General features: G+C 41.5%; 1 protein-coding gene and 1 pseudogene across 2 annotated transcripts; both read right to left on the minus strand.

Moving 5' to 3' along the window:
* Window positions 1–1,002: 1,002 nt before the first annotated feature.
* On the minus strand, window positions 1,003–4,643 carry LOC123333961 (T-cell surface glycoprotein CD1b-2). 2 transcript variants are annotated; one of them, XM_044944164.2, is made up of 6 exons: window positions 4,503–4,643; window positions 3,982–4,248; window positions 3,043–3,321; window positions 2,544–2,822; window positions 1,947–2,040; window positions 1,003–1,308 (listed from the first exon to the last, which is right to left on the minus strand). In XM_044944164.2, the coding sequence occupies exons 1-6, from the start codon at window positions 4,561–4,563 to the stop codon at window positions 1,281–1,283; spliced, it is 1,008 nt and encodes a 335-aa protein (XP_044800099.1). In that variant the 5' UTR covers window positions 4,564–4,643; the 3' UTR covers window positions 1,003–1,280. The 2 variants fall into 2 exon arrangements, with proteins under 2 accessions (XP_044800099.1, XP_044800098.1); XM_044944163.2 differs by lacking the exon at window positions 4,503–4,643 and having other exon boundaries at window positions 3,982–4,414.
* A 5,363-nt stretch (window positions 4,644–10,006) lies between these two features.
* LOC102389446 lies at window positions 10,007–12,639 on the minus strand (annotated as a pseudogene).
* Between the last annotated feature and the right edge of the window lie 1,723 nt (window positions 12,640–14,362).

Raw genomic sequence — 14,362 nt, forward strand, 5'->3', positions numbered from 1 at the left:
AAATAAAGAGATTGAAATTATGTTAAAAATGTTCAGCAACTCTTCAAATACAATTACCTCAGCATAACTATCAGATCAGATCAGATCAGTCACTCAGTCCTGTCCAACTCTTTGCGACCCCATGAATCGCAGCACGCCAGGCCTCCCTGTCCATCACCAACTCCCGGAGTTCACTCAGACTCACATCCATCGAGTCAGTGATGCCATCCAGCCATCTCATCCTCTGTCGTCCCCTTCTCCTCCTGCCCCCAATCCATCCCAGCATCAAAGTCTTTTCCAATGAGTCAACTCTTCGCATGAGGTGGCCAAAGTACTGGAGTTTCAGCTTTAGCATCATTCCTTCCAAAGAAATCCCAGGGCTGATCTCCTTTAGAATGGACTGGTTGGATCTCCTTGCAGTCCAAGGGACTCTCAAGAGTCTTCTCCAACACCACAGTTCAAAAGCATCAATTCTTCGGCGCTCAGCCTTCTTCACAGTCCAACTCTCACATCCATACATGACCACAGGAAAAACCATAGCCTTGACTAGATGAAACTTTGTTGGCAAAGTAATGTCTCTGCTTTTCAGTATGCTGTCTAGGTTGGTCATAACTTTCCTTCCAAGGAGTAAGCATCTTTTAATTTGATGGCTGCAGTCACCATCTGCAGTGATTTTCGATCCCAGAAACATAAAGTCTGACACTGTCTCCACTGTTTCCCCATCTATTTCCCATGAAGTGGTGGGACCGGATGCCATGATCTTCGTTTTCTGAATCTTGAGCTTTAAGCCAACTTTTTCACTCTCCACTTTCTTTCGTCAAGAGGCTTTTGAGTTCCTCTTCACTTTCTGCCATAAGGGTGGTGTCATCTGCATATCTGAGGTTATTGAGATTTCTCCCGGCAACCTTGATTCCAGTTTGTGTTTCTTCCAGTCAACTATAGTTAGTTCAATTTGAAAAATGATATTTCAGCAGAAGCAAAAAAAAAGGTTTAAATAAGAAATCAAAGACATGTCACCATGAATTGTGTACATCATTTCATTTATTCCAAGGTATATTCTTTCTCACAAATAACATCTATGAAATCTGAGTGGATCCTGCTAGTGATATTGTCTCATAATAACAATTTTCATTTATGTTTCTGCTAGGGTATAAATTATGATTTATCTTGCAACCTACAGCAACAATGATTTGATCAAATGTGATGATTATTTGATGAAATATGATGAGCTTGACTCCTAGACTGACAACTTGAGTTTCAGGGTTCCTGGATACTTATTCCAAATGGAAAAGGAGACATGGTCAGGGCTCACAAGATATTTCATATGACCTGTTAAGAACACAAGCAAAAAAATGATCAACTTAAGAGATATTTGTACACTATGTTCATAGCAGCAATATTCACAACAGCTAAAATGTGAATTAACCCAAGTGTCTGTTGAGAGATGAACAGGTAAACAAAACAACATTTAAAAGGAAAGAAATTCTAATACAGGCCACCACATGAATGAATTATGAGGACATAATACTAGGTGGAGAAAGCCATTCACAAAATGACAAATGATTTCATTTCTATGAGGTACCTAGAGTAGACAGATTCATATAGACAGAAAGTAGAATGATGGTTGGCAAGGCCTGAGGGAGAAAGGATTGGGGAAAGTGGTTTAATGGGCATAGACTTCTAGTTGTTCAAGATGAAAAGAATTCTAAGGATTGGCTGCATAAATGTGAATGTACTTAATACTACTAAACTATATGTGTAAAAATGGCTAATGCAGTAAATTTCCCAAGACATATTTTACTCAATTTAAAAAAAATAAATTTACCTACAGATGAGAGTTGGGGACAAAAGGGAAATGTTCTAGCAGAAATTTTGAGACTAAAGAGATGTAATATTAATAGATAAAAAGGAGGGAAAGAATAAAAGGATGGACAGAAAAAAAAAAAGATTAAAAAATGAAAACTCACCTGCGTCTCCAGAACCATAATGCAAGGCATATCAAAAGGATCAAGGAGGGTACTATTATTGCCACAAGTATCAAGCCAATGGATGTGGGGGGTCCTGGCAATTGGGAGAAGACAAAGGAATGTCACTTCAAACCCATTCTCTAGTTCTCCAGGCCTTCTTGCCCATCTGAGTGTCAGCACCATCATTAACTGCTTCTGATGCATGGGCATCTCCGGGTCCCTTTCTCATATTCCCAGAGGTCTTATACGCACAGCCACCCTTAATCTTTCCTTCTTGCTGAATCCCACCGAGACTACAGTGGGACTACTACTCTAGTAGTGAAGACTACTTCATTTTTATCTACTGTACAGCTTAGATCAGCTATTTTCATTCCTCTGGCACTGTAGTCCTAGAAATAAATCTCAAACTCTGTCTCTCTGACTCTGTCTCTTTCTGTCTCCCTGATTCTCTTTCCTCCCCGCCTATCCTCTCTCCATGCCTGTCTTCCTCTCTCCATCCTTCCCTCATCCATCAAATCCCTCCCCTTCCTGTGTCCCCCTCTCTGTTCTTGAGGGCCATTTCCTCCCATTCCCAGTTGGGCCCCAGTTCCTTCTTACCCCAGTACAGGATGATGTCCTGGTCTCCTAGACTGCTGTGCTTCACTCGGCAATTCAGGCCAGCTGCCTCCCCAGCTGCCACGTTTAGGGTTACTCGGAGATACCAAGTCCAGTCTGCATTGGGCATGAGGTCTCCTTGCTGAGTGCCAGGCTGCTCCTGCTCGCCCCTCATCCACATCACCCGCACAGGTTTTGGGTAGAATCCTGAGACGTGGCACACCAGCAGTAGGCGGCCAGGCCCAGGAGTGGGGCCACTGGACAGCCAGGCTTCAGGCTTCACTGGGGTAGGAAGGAGCAGTAAGAATGTCAGATTATGACTCTAATCCAGAGCATGGGGACTCAGAAACCCACAAATTTGGACAGTTTCCTCTTCCACTCCTATGGGCACCAAATGACTTATTGATTAATCATCTCTCTATTTAGGTACTTCTCACTTTTGAATTTAAAGAAAGTTGTGAGAGGAGAAATAGAAATATCTTGGAGAGAGCACGAGACTAACCTTGCCTCTGCAGTTCTGCCTTCCCTGCATCGAGGACACCCAGGAGATATCGAGGACAGGTTTCTGAGAGGAGTCTCTCAATGATATCAGAGATGCCTTGATACTGACTCATGAGTGCACAAAACTTCTGCCCCCTGCTGCTGCTGTCTGGTGCAGGCACACAGGAATGATTCTGGATCCTCACAAAATCCAGTCCTCCTAAAGCTCCTCTCAAAGAGCTTTCTATGGCCTCCCCAGAATGCAGCTCACAGCCTGCTGTGACCTGGATCACAAAGGGGTCTGTGTAAAGGAAAACTGAGACAAGTTATTAAAAAGCAAACAGGAAAGAAAGAGACGAGAAAAAGGCATAGGATTTTTTACTTTAGTGGCAAGAAGTTGAGGGGTGAAATTATTGACATAAAACCAATTGCAGTATTCAGGACTTTTCAGAAAGAGCACTGGGGAGAGGTATGCATATCATCAATGGTGGGGTTAAGCTGTTTTAAGGATGTAGAGGGGGCAAGAGGGGAGAGGGGCAACGTGTGATGGAGTCAGAAGTGCAGCATTCCACGGTGTAGGGAATGGTTACGTGTAGAGAAGGGATCAGGCAGAAGATGCTTGAGCACATCAATTGGAGGAGTAGGAAGTCACACTTAAGTTCACTCAAGCACAGAGTAGGAAAAGGAGATTCTTCCTTGGGGTTTTAGAGAAGCAAGTTACATAGATGCAAATAAGAAATAACCACAAGAGTCGTCATGTACACAGAAGAGAGCAAGAAACAGGAACAATCTCAGATACTAGATGGAGGTATGGAGTCGGGGTTGAAGGCTACTCTGGACAAGTGTGTACATGAAGTTGGATAAAGAGGGGGGAAAGGGACCATCATCAGAGGGAGCAGTAGCCTGACACAAGAAAAGAAAAGTCATTGAGAGTCTTTCCAGATCACAGGACTATACTCACATTCCAACTGGAACTCATTGACTCGATCCTGCACTTCCCTAGTGAACCCAATGAAGTAGGCTCGGAAGAAGTCCTCCAGCTCAGTCATCTCATCATCACTAAAGTTGCCCTTGGACCAGGGCTTCAGGAAGATGGCAGTGCCCGAGTCACTCTCCCAGCCATGAATCTGCAAGTCATCCAACCAGCCTGAGCCTTGATTTTGAGCACATGTGCTATTGACAAAGGTTGAAATCGGCATGAGATGAAAGGAGGTTGGCCCCTGGAACACTATAGTGGTGGAAAGATAAGAAGAATGAGGGGGAAATGTGGAATCAGGATAGTATGAAAAAGAACCCAGAGTCTGAGCAACAATACAGAACTTGAAACGGTCCCCTGCCCCCAAAGCTTCTGGCTCCATCTCCAGCCTCCAGAATAGGGGAAAGGCCTGGAGACAGCAGAGCCCAGACCCTTAGTGGTAGGTAAAGCATGCTTTTATCCAGAACCCCTGCACCTGTGCTGGGAGCAGCCAGAGTTATTCTTACCATCCTCATTGTCACCACCTGGGAGGATAACTCCAAGTAACAGAAGTGGTAGAAGCAGCATTTCACTGGGAAATAGAACTTCTGACTCTCAGAGCTGGTATTTGATCTCTAATTTCAGCATTTTTTTTCAGTACTCTAAATTGACTTCCTCTCTTCCCCAACTGAAAAATCTTTGACCCACATTGCACATCTCAGAAAAACTGTGCCTCCCACAGCTCTGAACTCCCACTCCATCTCGTTTCAATTCTTTGGTCTTCATCTCTTTTATATGTACTACCCTGGAAAAGCTCCCTTGTGATGCTGAAGAGTTATTTCACCTTCCTAATCCTTTATTGTCACATCTATTCAGTAAGAAGGTAATACTAAACAATTGCTCAACTTCCAGTCTCTTTTAATCTAGAAGTATTCCTTTGGTTTGCCCACCTATCTCATTCTCTCATACGGCAAATATAACACTGACAGTGATGTAGCAGTAACAGAGAGGTAGTGCAGGTAGTCTTGGAGAGAATACCAAATGGATCAGTGTGAGTGGCCACAGTACCTTGGTGTACATTCACAGAGAGACCTCCTCTGAGAATGGAGACATACCATAGAAAGGGAGATTCTGAGAACCCTGACCCCATTTCAGGGAGTCAGACACTGGAAAAGTGAACCTATGCTCTCTATACCATTTTTATCATCACCATTAGTATCTCCTGCTTGGCTAATACTTGGCTAAAGGTACTGACAGACTCACTGGAACACGAAGATGATGTCCAGGAAGTATGGTGCTCAGAGCTTGATTTTCACTCCGCACTAATACTACAAAGGCTGCTCTCTCAATGGCCCTTGGTACCAAAGTGAAAACCTGAGTGGAAACAAATTATTTCTAAATCTCAATTACTCCAATCAAGAGGATCAGTAAACAAGATCTTGCCTTTAATGGTGAAAATTAGACTGAGATGGTAGAGATAAAAAGGTGAAAATTTACCTCTGATTCCCTTAAGTTCCCTTTAAAAATAAATACAACAAGTACCTTAAACTCTACTCCAAAAGTAAGGAAGACACACACCTCAGGTCCAGAAGTAAGATTTCTGCAAACACCAGAGTTCCTTCCACTGAAGCACAAGGCAAGCTTGTATCTAATGGTTGCCTGAGGACAGCTACTGAGCAATCCTATACAGTCTGAGTGGTGGTCACATATCTAAAGAGTGTTAAAACTACATAAACATGGAGTATGGATGTGAGAATTTCCTGAACAGATGAAAACGTTTAAGCTGTGTAAGAAAACTAAAACCAACTTATTTCACAAAAGTAAGTGAAACTCATGCCAGGTTTGTTTTGTAAATGGCTCTGACAATCATAAAAGAAACAGCAGTCAACCACATAAAAATGGCAAGAGAAACTTCTACTGTAGTAACCAATCATTGTAAAAATTAATAACTTCCTCATTTTTGCTCTGTAAGTCATTCTGTAATTTCATGCCCCTGAACTTCACATCAATCTTTTAATTTGGAATCTCCCCATTTGTGAACTGCTTTCATATCCACAATAAATTCTTACTAAATATTACTCACTGATTTGGTGGTTTTAATTTTTCCATTTCTGGATTTGGGGCATGTTGATAAACTAAACAAAGGAAACTCAAGCAACATGTAACCTGGGCTATAACTTTTGTTTTTAATGTTGTAATTTAAACCATGTGCCAAAAGTTAACGTCTAGATGTCCAAGCTGGATTTAGAAAAGGTAGGGGAACCAGAGATCAAATTGTTAACATCTGCTGGAACATAGATAAAGGAAGGGAACTCCAAACAAACAACAACAACAAAAAAGAGTATTAAAACTACATACATATGGAGTATGGATGTGAGAATTTCCTTCTGCATCACTGAAGATCTCCCTTGTGGCTCAGCTAGTAAAGAATCCACCTGCAATGCAGGAGACTTGGGTTTGATCCTTGGGTTGGGAGGATCCCCTAGAGAAGGCAAAAGCTACCCTCTCCAGTATTTTGGTCTAGAGAATTCCATGGACTGTATAGTCCATGGGGTGGCAAAGGGTCTGACACAGCTGAGAGACTTTCACTTTCTGCTTCACTGACTATGCTAAAACCTTTGACTGTGTGGATCACAACAATTTTTTGAAAATTCTTCAAGAGTTGGTTTGAGAAACCTGTATGCAGGTCGAGGAGCAACAGTTAGAACTGGACGTGGGACAACAAACTGGTGAAAACTGGGAAAGGAGTACATCAAGGCTGTATATTGTCAACCTGCTTATTTAGCTTCTGTGCAGAGTACATCATACAAAAAGCCAGCCTGGATGAAGCACAAGCTGTAATCAAGATTGCCAGGAGAAATATCAATAACCTAAGATGTGCAGATGACACTACCCTTATGGAAAAAGTGAAGTGCAACTAAAGAGTCTCTTCATGAAGGTGAAATAGGAGAGTGAAAAGGCTGGCTTAAAACTCAATATTCAGAAAACTAAGATCATGGCAGCTGGTCCCATCACTTGACAGCAAATGCTGCTGCTGCTGCTAAGTCGCATCAGTCGTGTCCGACTCTTAGCAACCCCATGGACTGCAGCCCACCAGGTTCCTCCGTCCATAGGATTTTCCAGGCAAGAGTACTGGAGTGGGGTGCCATTGCCTTCTCTGTGACAGCAAATAGACGGGGAAAAATGGAAACAGTGGCAGATTTCATTTTCTTGGGCTCCAAAATCACTGTGGACAATGACTGCAGCCACAAAATTAAGACACTTGCCCTTGGAAGAAAAGCAATGACAACCATAGACAGCATATTGAAAAGAAGAGACATCACCTTGACAACAAAGGTCTGTATTGTCACAGTTATGGTTTTTCCAGTAGTCGTGTACAGATGTGAGATTTGGACCATGAAGAAAGCTGAGTGCCTAAGAAAAGATGCTTTCAAACTGTGGTGCCAAAGAAGACTCTTGATAGTCCCTTGGACAGCAAAGAGATCAAACCAGTGTATCTTAAAGGAAGCCAAACTTGAACATTCATTGGAAGGATGGATGCTGAAGCTCCTATACTTTGGCCACCTGATGCGACAAGTTGACTCATTGGAAAAGACCTTGATGCTGGGAAAGATCGAAGGCAAGAGGAGAAAGGGGCAACACAGGATGAGATGATTGGATAGCATCACTGATTAAATGGACATGAGTTTGAGAAAACTCCAGATTTGTGATGAACAGGGAAACCTGGTAGGTATGCTGCAGTCCATGGGGTCACAAAGAGTCGGACAGGACTGAGAGACTGAGCAACAGCAACAATGTATGGATGTAAGATTTGGACTGTTCAGAAGGTTGAGTGACAAAGAATTGATGTTTTCTAACTGAAGGGCTGAATAAGACTCTTGAGAGTTCCTTGGACTGCAAAGACATCAAACCAGTCAGGCTTAAAGGAAGTCAACCCTGAATATTCATTGGATAGACTGATGATGAAGCTGAAGCTCCAGCACTTTGGCCACCTGATGCAAGGAGCCGATGAATTGGAAAAGACTCTGATGCTGGGAAAGATGGAAGGCAAAAGGAGAAGGGAGTGTCACAGGATGAGATGATTAGATAGCTTCACTGATTCAGTGGACATGAATTTGAGCAATCTCCAGGAGACCATGAAGGACACTGAAGCCTGGCATGTTGCAGTCCATGGGGTCAAAAAGATTCAACACAACTTAGCTATTAAACAACAACATCAAATCCTAGCCATTGTTTCTCTTGAGACTCAAACTGTCCCAATTATGACGTGGGAGTTTTTTCAACCCAGTCGCGTATTAATCCTTTTATCATACATTTATCATTGAGCTTCCCTTCACCTTCAGGTATAGCAAAGGTGTTCCAGACTCTTGGAGAAACTTCCTGCTCCAAACTAGAAATCAGCCATTTCTCCAAGGTACTTTGGTTCCTTGTAGTGGGAAAATATTATGTGAAAGCCTTAATCTGAGTTCTAAGCCTTCATTTTAGGGTTTTTTAAGTGGCCAAGACCTTTTTTTTAACTCTTAATATTATGATTTTTTATTTATACTTGCAATTCAAGTTTAAAACTACAGTTTTACTCATTTACTCACATCAACTTTTCCACATAGAAAAATTCTAGTTTCCTGTGAATCAACACAATTATGTACTCACTTAAATCCACTATACACTATATTTCATACTATCCACCTGTCTCACTATACACCATATCTCACTAGCCTATACACACAGATAGCTTTAGAATAACAATAAAAACACTACACACAAAAATATGATTTGGGCCAGAGATCCACCAAAAGCCAGTTCTTCTCTTAAGGAACTTATAAGTAGAAAGAAAAGAAAAACAATAAGAACTGTAGTGTTCTGGGTATGAGTAAAGTGGGTCTATGCAGGATACCAGTCAAGGGAGGGTTACTTCCACTGTAGCACTAAGGAAGGCTTTCTGGAGAAACAAGTTGCTCAGCTAACCATTATAGTTAGAAAATCATCAGGCCAAGATGGAGACATTTTGTTAAAAATGCCCAGCAGCTCTGCAAATACAATTACCTCAGCATAATTACAGTTAGTTCAATTTGAAAAATGATATTTCAGCAGAAGCAAAAAAAAGTTTTAAATAAGAAGTCAAAGGCATGTCACCATGAAGTAGTGTACATCATTTCATTTATTTCAAGGTATATTCTTTCTCCAACTCACATCTATGAAATCTGAGTGGATCCTGCTAGTGATATTGTCTCATAATAACAATTTTCATTTATGTTTCTGCTAGTGTATAAATTATGATTTATCTTACAACCTACAGGAACAATGATTTGATCAAATGTGATGATCATTTGATGAAATATGATGAGACTGACTCCTAGGCTGACAACTTGAGTTTCAGGGTTCCTGGATACTTATTCCAAATGGAAAAGGAGACATTCAGGGCTCATGAGATATTCTGATATGACCTGTTAAGAACATAAGTGAAAAATTGCTCTTCTTAAGTAATATTTGTACACTATGTTTATAGCAGCATAATTCACAACAGGCAAAAGGTGACTGTTGAATTAACCCAAGTGTCTGTTGAGAGATCAACAGGTAAACAAAACAATCTTTAAAAGGAAAGAAATTCTAATACAGATCATCACACAAATGAATTATGAGGACATAATGCTAAATGTAATAACCATTCACAAAAAGGCAAATGATTCCACTTCTAGAGGTACCTAGAGTATAGAGATTCATATAGACTGAAAATAGAATGGTGGTTGCCAGGGTCTGAGGGAGCAAGGATTGGGGAAAATAGTTTAATGGGCATAGACTTCTAGTTTTTCAAGATGAAAAGAGTTCTAGAGATTGGCTGCATAAAATGTGAATTTACTTAAGACTACTAAACTATATGTGTAAAAATGGCTAATGCAGTAAATTTTCCATGATGTATTTTACTGCAATTTTTTAAAAATAAATTTACCTACAGATAGGAGTTGGGGAAAGTTTCTAGTGGAAATATTGAGGCTAAAAAAGGCATAATATTAATAGATAAAATGCAGGGAAAGAATAAAAGGATGGACAGAAAAGAAAGATTAAAAAATGAAAACTCACCAGCATCTCCAAAACCATAATGCAAGGCATATCGAAAGGATCAAGGAGGGCACTATTATTGCCACAAGTATCAAACCAATGGATGTGGGATGTCCTGGCAATTGGGAGAACACAAAGGGATATCACTTCAAATCCATCCTCTAGTTCTCCATGGCTTCTTGCCCACCCAAGTGTCAACACCCACTGTTACCTGCTTTTGATGATTGGACATCTCTGATCCCCTTTCTCATATTCCCCGATGTCATATTCTCACAGCCACCCACAGTCTGTTCTTGCTCCATCCCACCTAGTTTATAGTCCTTCATTCCTACCTATTGCCTGCCTTAGATCAGCTATTTTCATTCCTCTGGCACTGGAGTCTCAGAAATAAATCCCAAACTCTATCTCTCTTTCTTTGTCTCTCCCTTCCTACCTCTCCTTCTGTCACTCTTTCTTCCCCCTCTCCTACCCTCCCTCCATAGTTCATCCATCAAGTCTCTCCCCTTCCTCAGGACTGCCCTCTGTTCTTGAAGACCACCTTCTCCCATCCCCAGCTGGGCTCCAGTTCTTTCTCACCCCAGTACAGGATAATGTTCTGGTCTCCTAGACTGCTGTGCTTCACTCGACAACTCAGGCCAGCCACATCCCCAGCCGCCACATCAAAGGTTACTTGGAGATACCAAGTCCAGTCAGCATTGGGCATGATATCTTCTTGCTGAGTGCCAGGCTGCTCCTGCTCACCCCTCATCCACATCACCCACACAGGTTTGGGTAGAATCCTGAGACATGGCAGACCAGCAGTAGGCAGCCAGGCCCAGGAGTGGGGCCACTGGACAGCCAGGCTTCAGGCTTCACTGGGGTAGGAAGGAGCAGTAAGAATGTGAAATGTAAGAATGACTCTAATCCAGAGCATGGGGACTCAGAAACCCACAAATTTGGATAGTTGCCTCTTCCACTTCCATGGAAATCAGATCATTTATTGATTAAACACCTCTCAATTTAGGTATTCTCCACTTTTTAATTTAAAGAAGGTGATAGGAGGTAAAAGAGAAAAGTCTTGGGGAGAGAACAAGACTAACCTTGCTTCTGCAGTTCTGCCTTCCCTGCATCGAGGACACCCAGGAGATATCGAAGACAGGTTTCTGAGAGGAACCTCTCAATGATATCAGAGATGCCTGGATACTGACTCTTGAGTGCACAAAACTTCTGCCCCCTGCTGCTGCTGTCTGGGGCAGGCACACAGGAATGATTCTGGATCCTCACAAAATCCAGTCCTCCTAAAGCTCCTCTCAAAGAGCTTCCTATGGCCTCCCCAGAATGCAGCTCACAGCCTGCTATGACCTGGATCACAAAGGGGTCTGTGTAAAGGAAAACTGAGACAAGTTATTAAAATGCAAACAATGAAGAAAAGGATGAGGAAAAGGCATAGGCCTTTGGATTTTAGTGGCAAGAAAGGTCTGAGATGTGAAATTATCAGTCAAAAACCAATTGCAGTATTCAGGACTTTTCAGGAAAAAGAGCATTGGTTAGAGGTATGCCTATTGTAAACGGTGGGGATTTGCTCTTTTAAGGATCTGCAGTGGACAAGAGGGAAGAAAAGGAGCAATGTGTGATGGAGTCAGGAGGGCAGCATTCCAGGATGAAGGGGAAGCTTACACTGAGAGAGGAGATTAGGCAGCAGATGCTTGAGGATACGAATTGGAGGATGGGGAAGTCATACTTTAGTTCATTCAGGCACACAGTAGGAAAAGGAGTTTTTCCTAGGTTTTGAGAGTGGCAAGTGACATACACGCAAAACAGGAAACGGCTACAAAGCATGAACATCATCTATTACACAAAAGTGCAAGAAACAGGAAGAATATGGGATACTGGGTGGAGATAAGGAGTCAGGGTTGGAGACTACTCTGGAGAGCTGTGTGCATGCAGTTGAGTAAAGAGGGAAGGAGTAGACCATGATCAGAGGGAACAGTAGCCTGACCAAGGGAGAGAAAAGTCATTGAGAGTCTCTCCAGATCAGAGGACTGTACTCAAATTCCAACTGGAACTCACTGACATGGTCCTGCACAACCCAAGTGAATCCAATGAAGTAGACTCGGAATAGGTCCTGCAGCTCAGTCATCGCCTCATCACTAAAGTTCCCCTTGGACGAGGGCTTCAGGAAAATGGTAGTGCCCAAGTCAGAATCCCAGCCTTGAATTTGCAAATTATCCAACCAGCCTGAGCCTTGGTTTTGAGCCCAGGAGCTGTTGGCAAAGGTCCAAATATGGATGATATGGTAGGAGGTTGGCCAGTGGAACACTGTGTTGGTGGAAGATTGAAAAGAACGAGGAAAAATGTAGAATCAGGATGGAATGAAAAGGCACCCAGAGTCTGAACAATATAGAGCCTGAAACAGTTCTCTCCCCAAGCCCTCTGACTCAATCCCCAGCCTCCAGAATAGGGGAGAGGGCTGGAGACAGCAGAGCCCAGACCTTTAGTGGTAGGTGTGGCATGCTTTTATCCAGAACCCCTGCACCTGTGCTGGGAGCAGCCAGAGTTATGCTTACCATCCTAACTGTCACCATGTGGGAGGATAATCACTAGCAATAGAAGAGGTAGAGGCAGCATTTCACTGGGAAGTAGAACTTCTGACTCTCAGAGCTGGTATGTAATCTCTTATTTCAGAACACCCTTTTCTCAGTACTCTAAAGTGACTTCCTCTCTTCCCCAGCTGAAAAATCTCGGAACCAAATTGCACGTCTCAGAAAAACTGTACCTCCCACAGCTCTAGACTCCCACTCTGCTTCTCATTTCCATTCCTTGAACTCAGTCTCCTTTATACTTACTACCCTGGAAAAGCATTTTCCAAGGTAGCAAATGATGATGAAAGGTTATTTCACCTTCCCAGTTCTTATTTCCACATCTTTGAAATAAAAGGATAATATTAAACAATTGCTTAGCTTCCCATCTCTGTAATATAGAATACCTTTGGCTTCTCTACCTGTCTTGTTCTCCCTCCCCATGGCCTTCTCACCACTGGCACTTTGTCATTACCTCTTCCCAACATCTCAATGGTCCTTCTTTCTTATCTCATTCTTCTTACCTGGCTTTTTTTTTTTTTTTTTTTTGATCATTGTCACATCAGATTTTATTCATAAACTAGCAAAAAATCTAAGGTCTAAAAACAGTAAATTTCCATAAGTGTGGTGGGATGCATTGCTGTTTTTGTGCATTCTGAATAACAGAACTCAGGTTATTAACAGTGAAGATATTTTTTAAAATGAGATAAATATTTTTGATTGAAGGAGATAAAATAAATGTACACATATCACTGTTTAGCATAAAGAATATGCATGTTTTGTGGCATAATCTAGAAGAATTGTTAAGTGCTTGGAATAGTAATTATGAAATATATTATTATGCATATATATATATCAATACTATCATTGTTAAAAAGAAAACATAATATGTATAGTTCAAAATAGTATTTTTATCAACTGAATGAATTTTTTTTTTAATTTTATTTTATTTTTAAACTTAACATAACTGTATTAGATTTGCCAAATATCAAAATGAATCTGCCTCAGGTATACATGTGTTCCCCATCCTGAACCCTCCTCCCTCCTCCCTTCCCATTCCATCCCTCTGGGTCGTCCCAGTGCACCAGCCCCAAGCATCCAGCATCGTGCATCGAACCTGGACTGGCAACTCATTTCATACATGATATTTTACATGTTTCAATGCCATTCTCCCAAATCTTCCCACCCTCTCCCTCTCCCACAGAGTCCATAAGACTGTTCTATACATCAGTGTCTCTTTTGCTGTCTCGTACACGGGGTTATTGTTACCATCTTTCTAAATTCCATATATATGCGTTAGTATACTGTATTGGTGTTTTTCTTTCTGGCTTACTTCACTCTGTATAATAGGCTCCATACTTTCCGGTTTCTCTTCATATTGCACAAATCTTTCGCTTCTTACCTGGCTTTTTAATTCCACGTTAAATTTTCTGAGTGTGCATGTGTGTTAACAATCACTGTCTTTTTTATATTGATTCTGGGGCCCAAATCCAGAATTAAATATAATAAATACTTTATATTCTGACCAAAATTCTCTTACACCACAGGAATTTTTGAGGTTGACAATTACATTGGCCAATGGTATGTGACCTTCTGTTCAGTAGCTCTTCTCCTCTACTACTTTCAATAACCCATCTTCATGAGACAAATAAAACTTCAGGAATTATGCCCCAGCTTCAGGCCAAGTCAAAATAACTTTTTGTAGTAGGCTCATTAACAGTAGAACTTCCTTCTCCTTTTGTAATATTTTACAATCTCCATCTATATTTTGA

This window comes from Bubalus bubalis, chromosome 6 (genome assembly GCF_019923935.1).
Source record: "Bubalus bubalis isolate 160015118507 breed Murrah chromosome 6, NDDB_SH_1, whole genome shotgun sequence".
NCBI classification, from domain to species: Eukaryota; Metazoa; Chordata; class Mammalia; order Artiodactyla; family Bovidae; genus Bubalus; species Bubalus bubalis.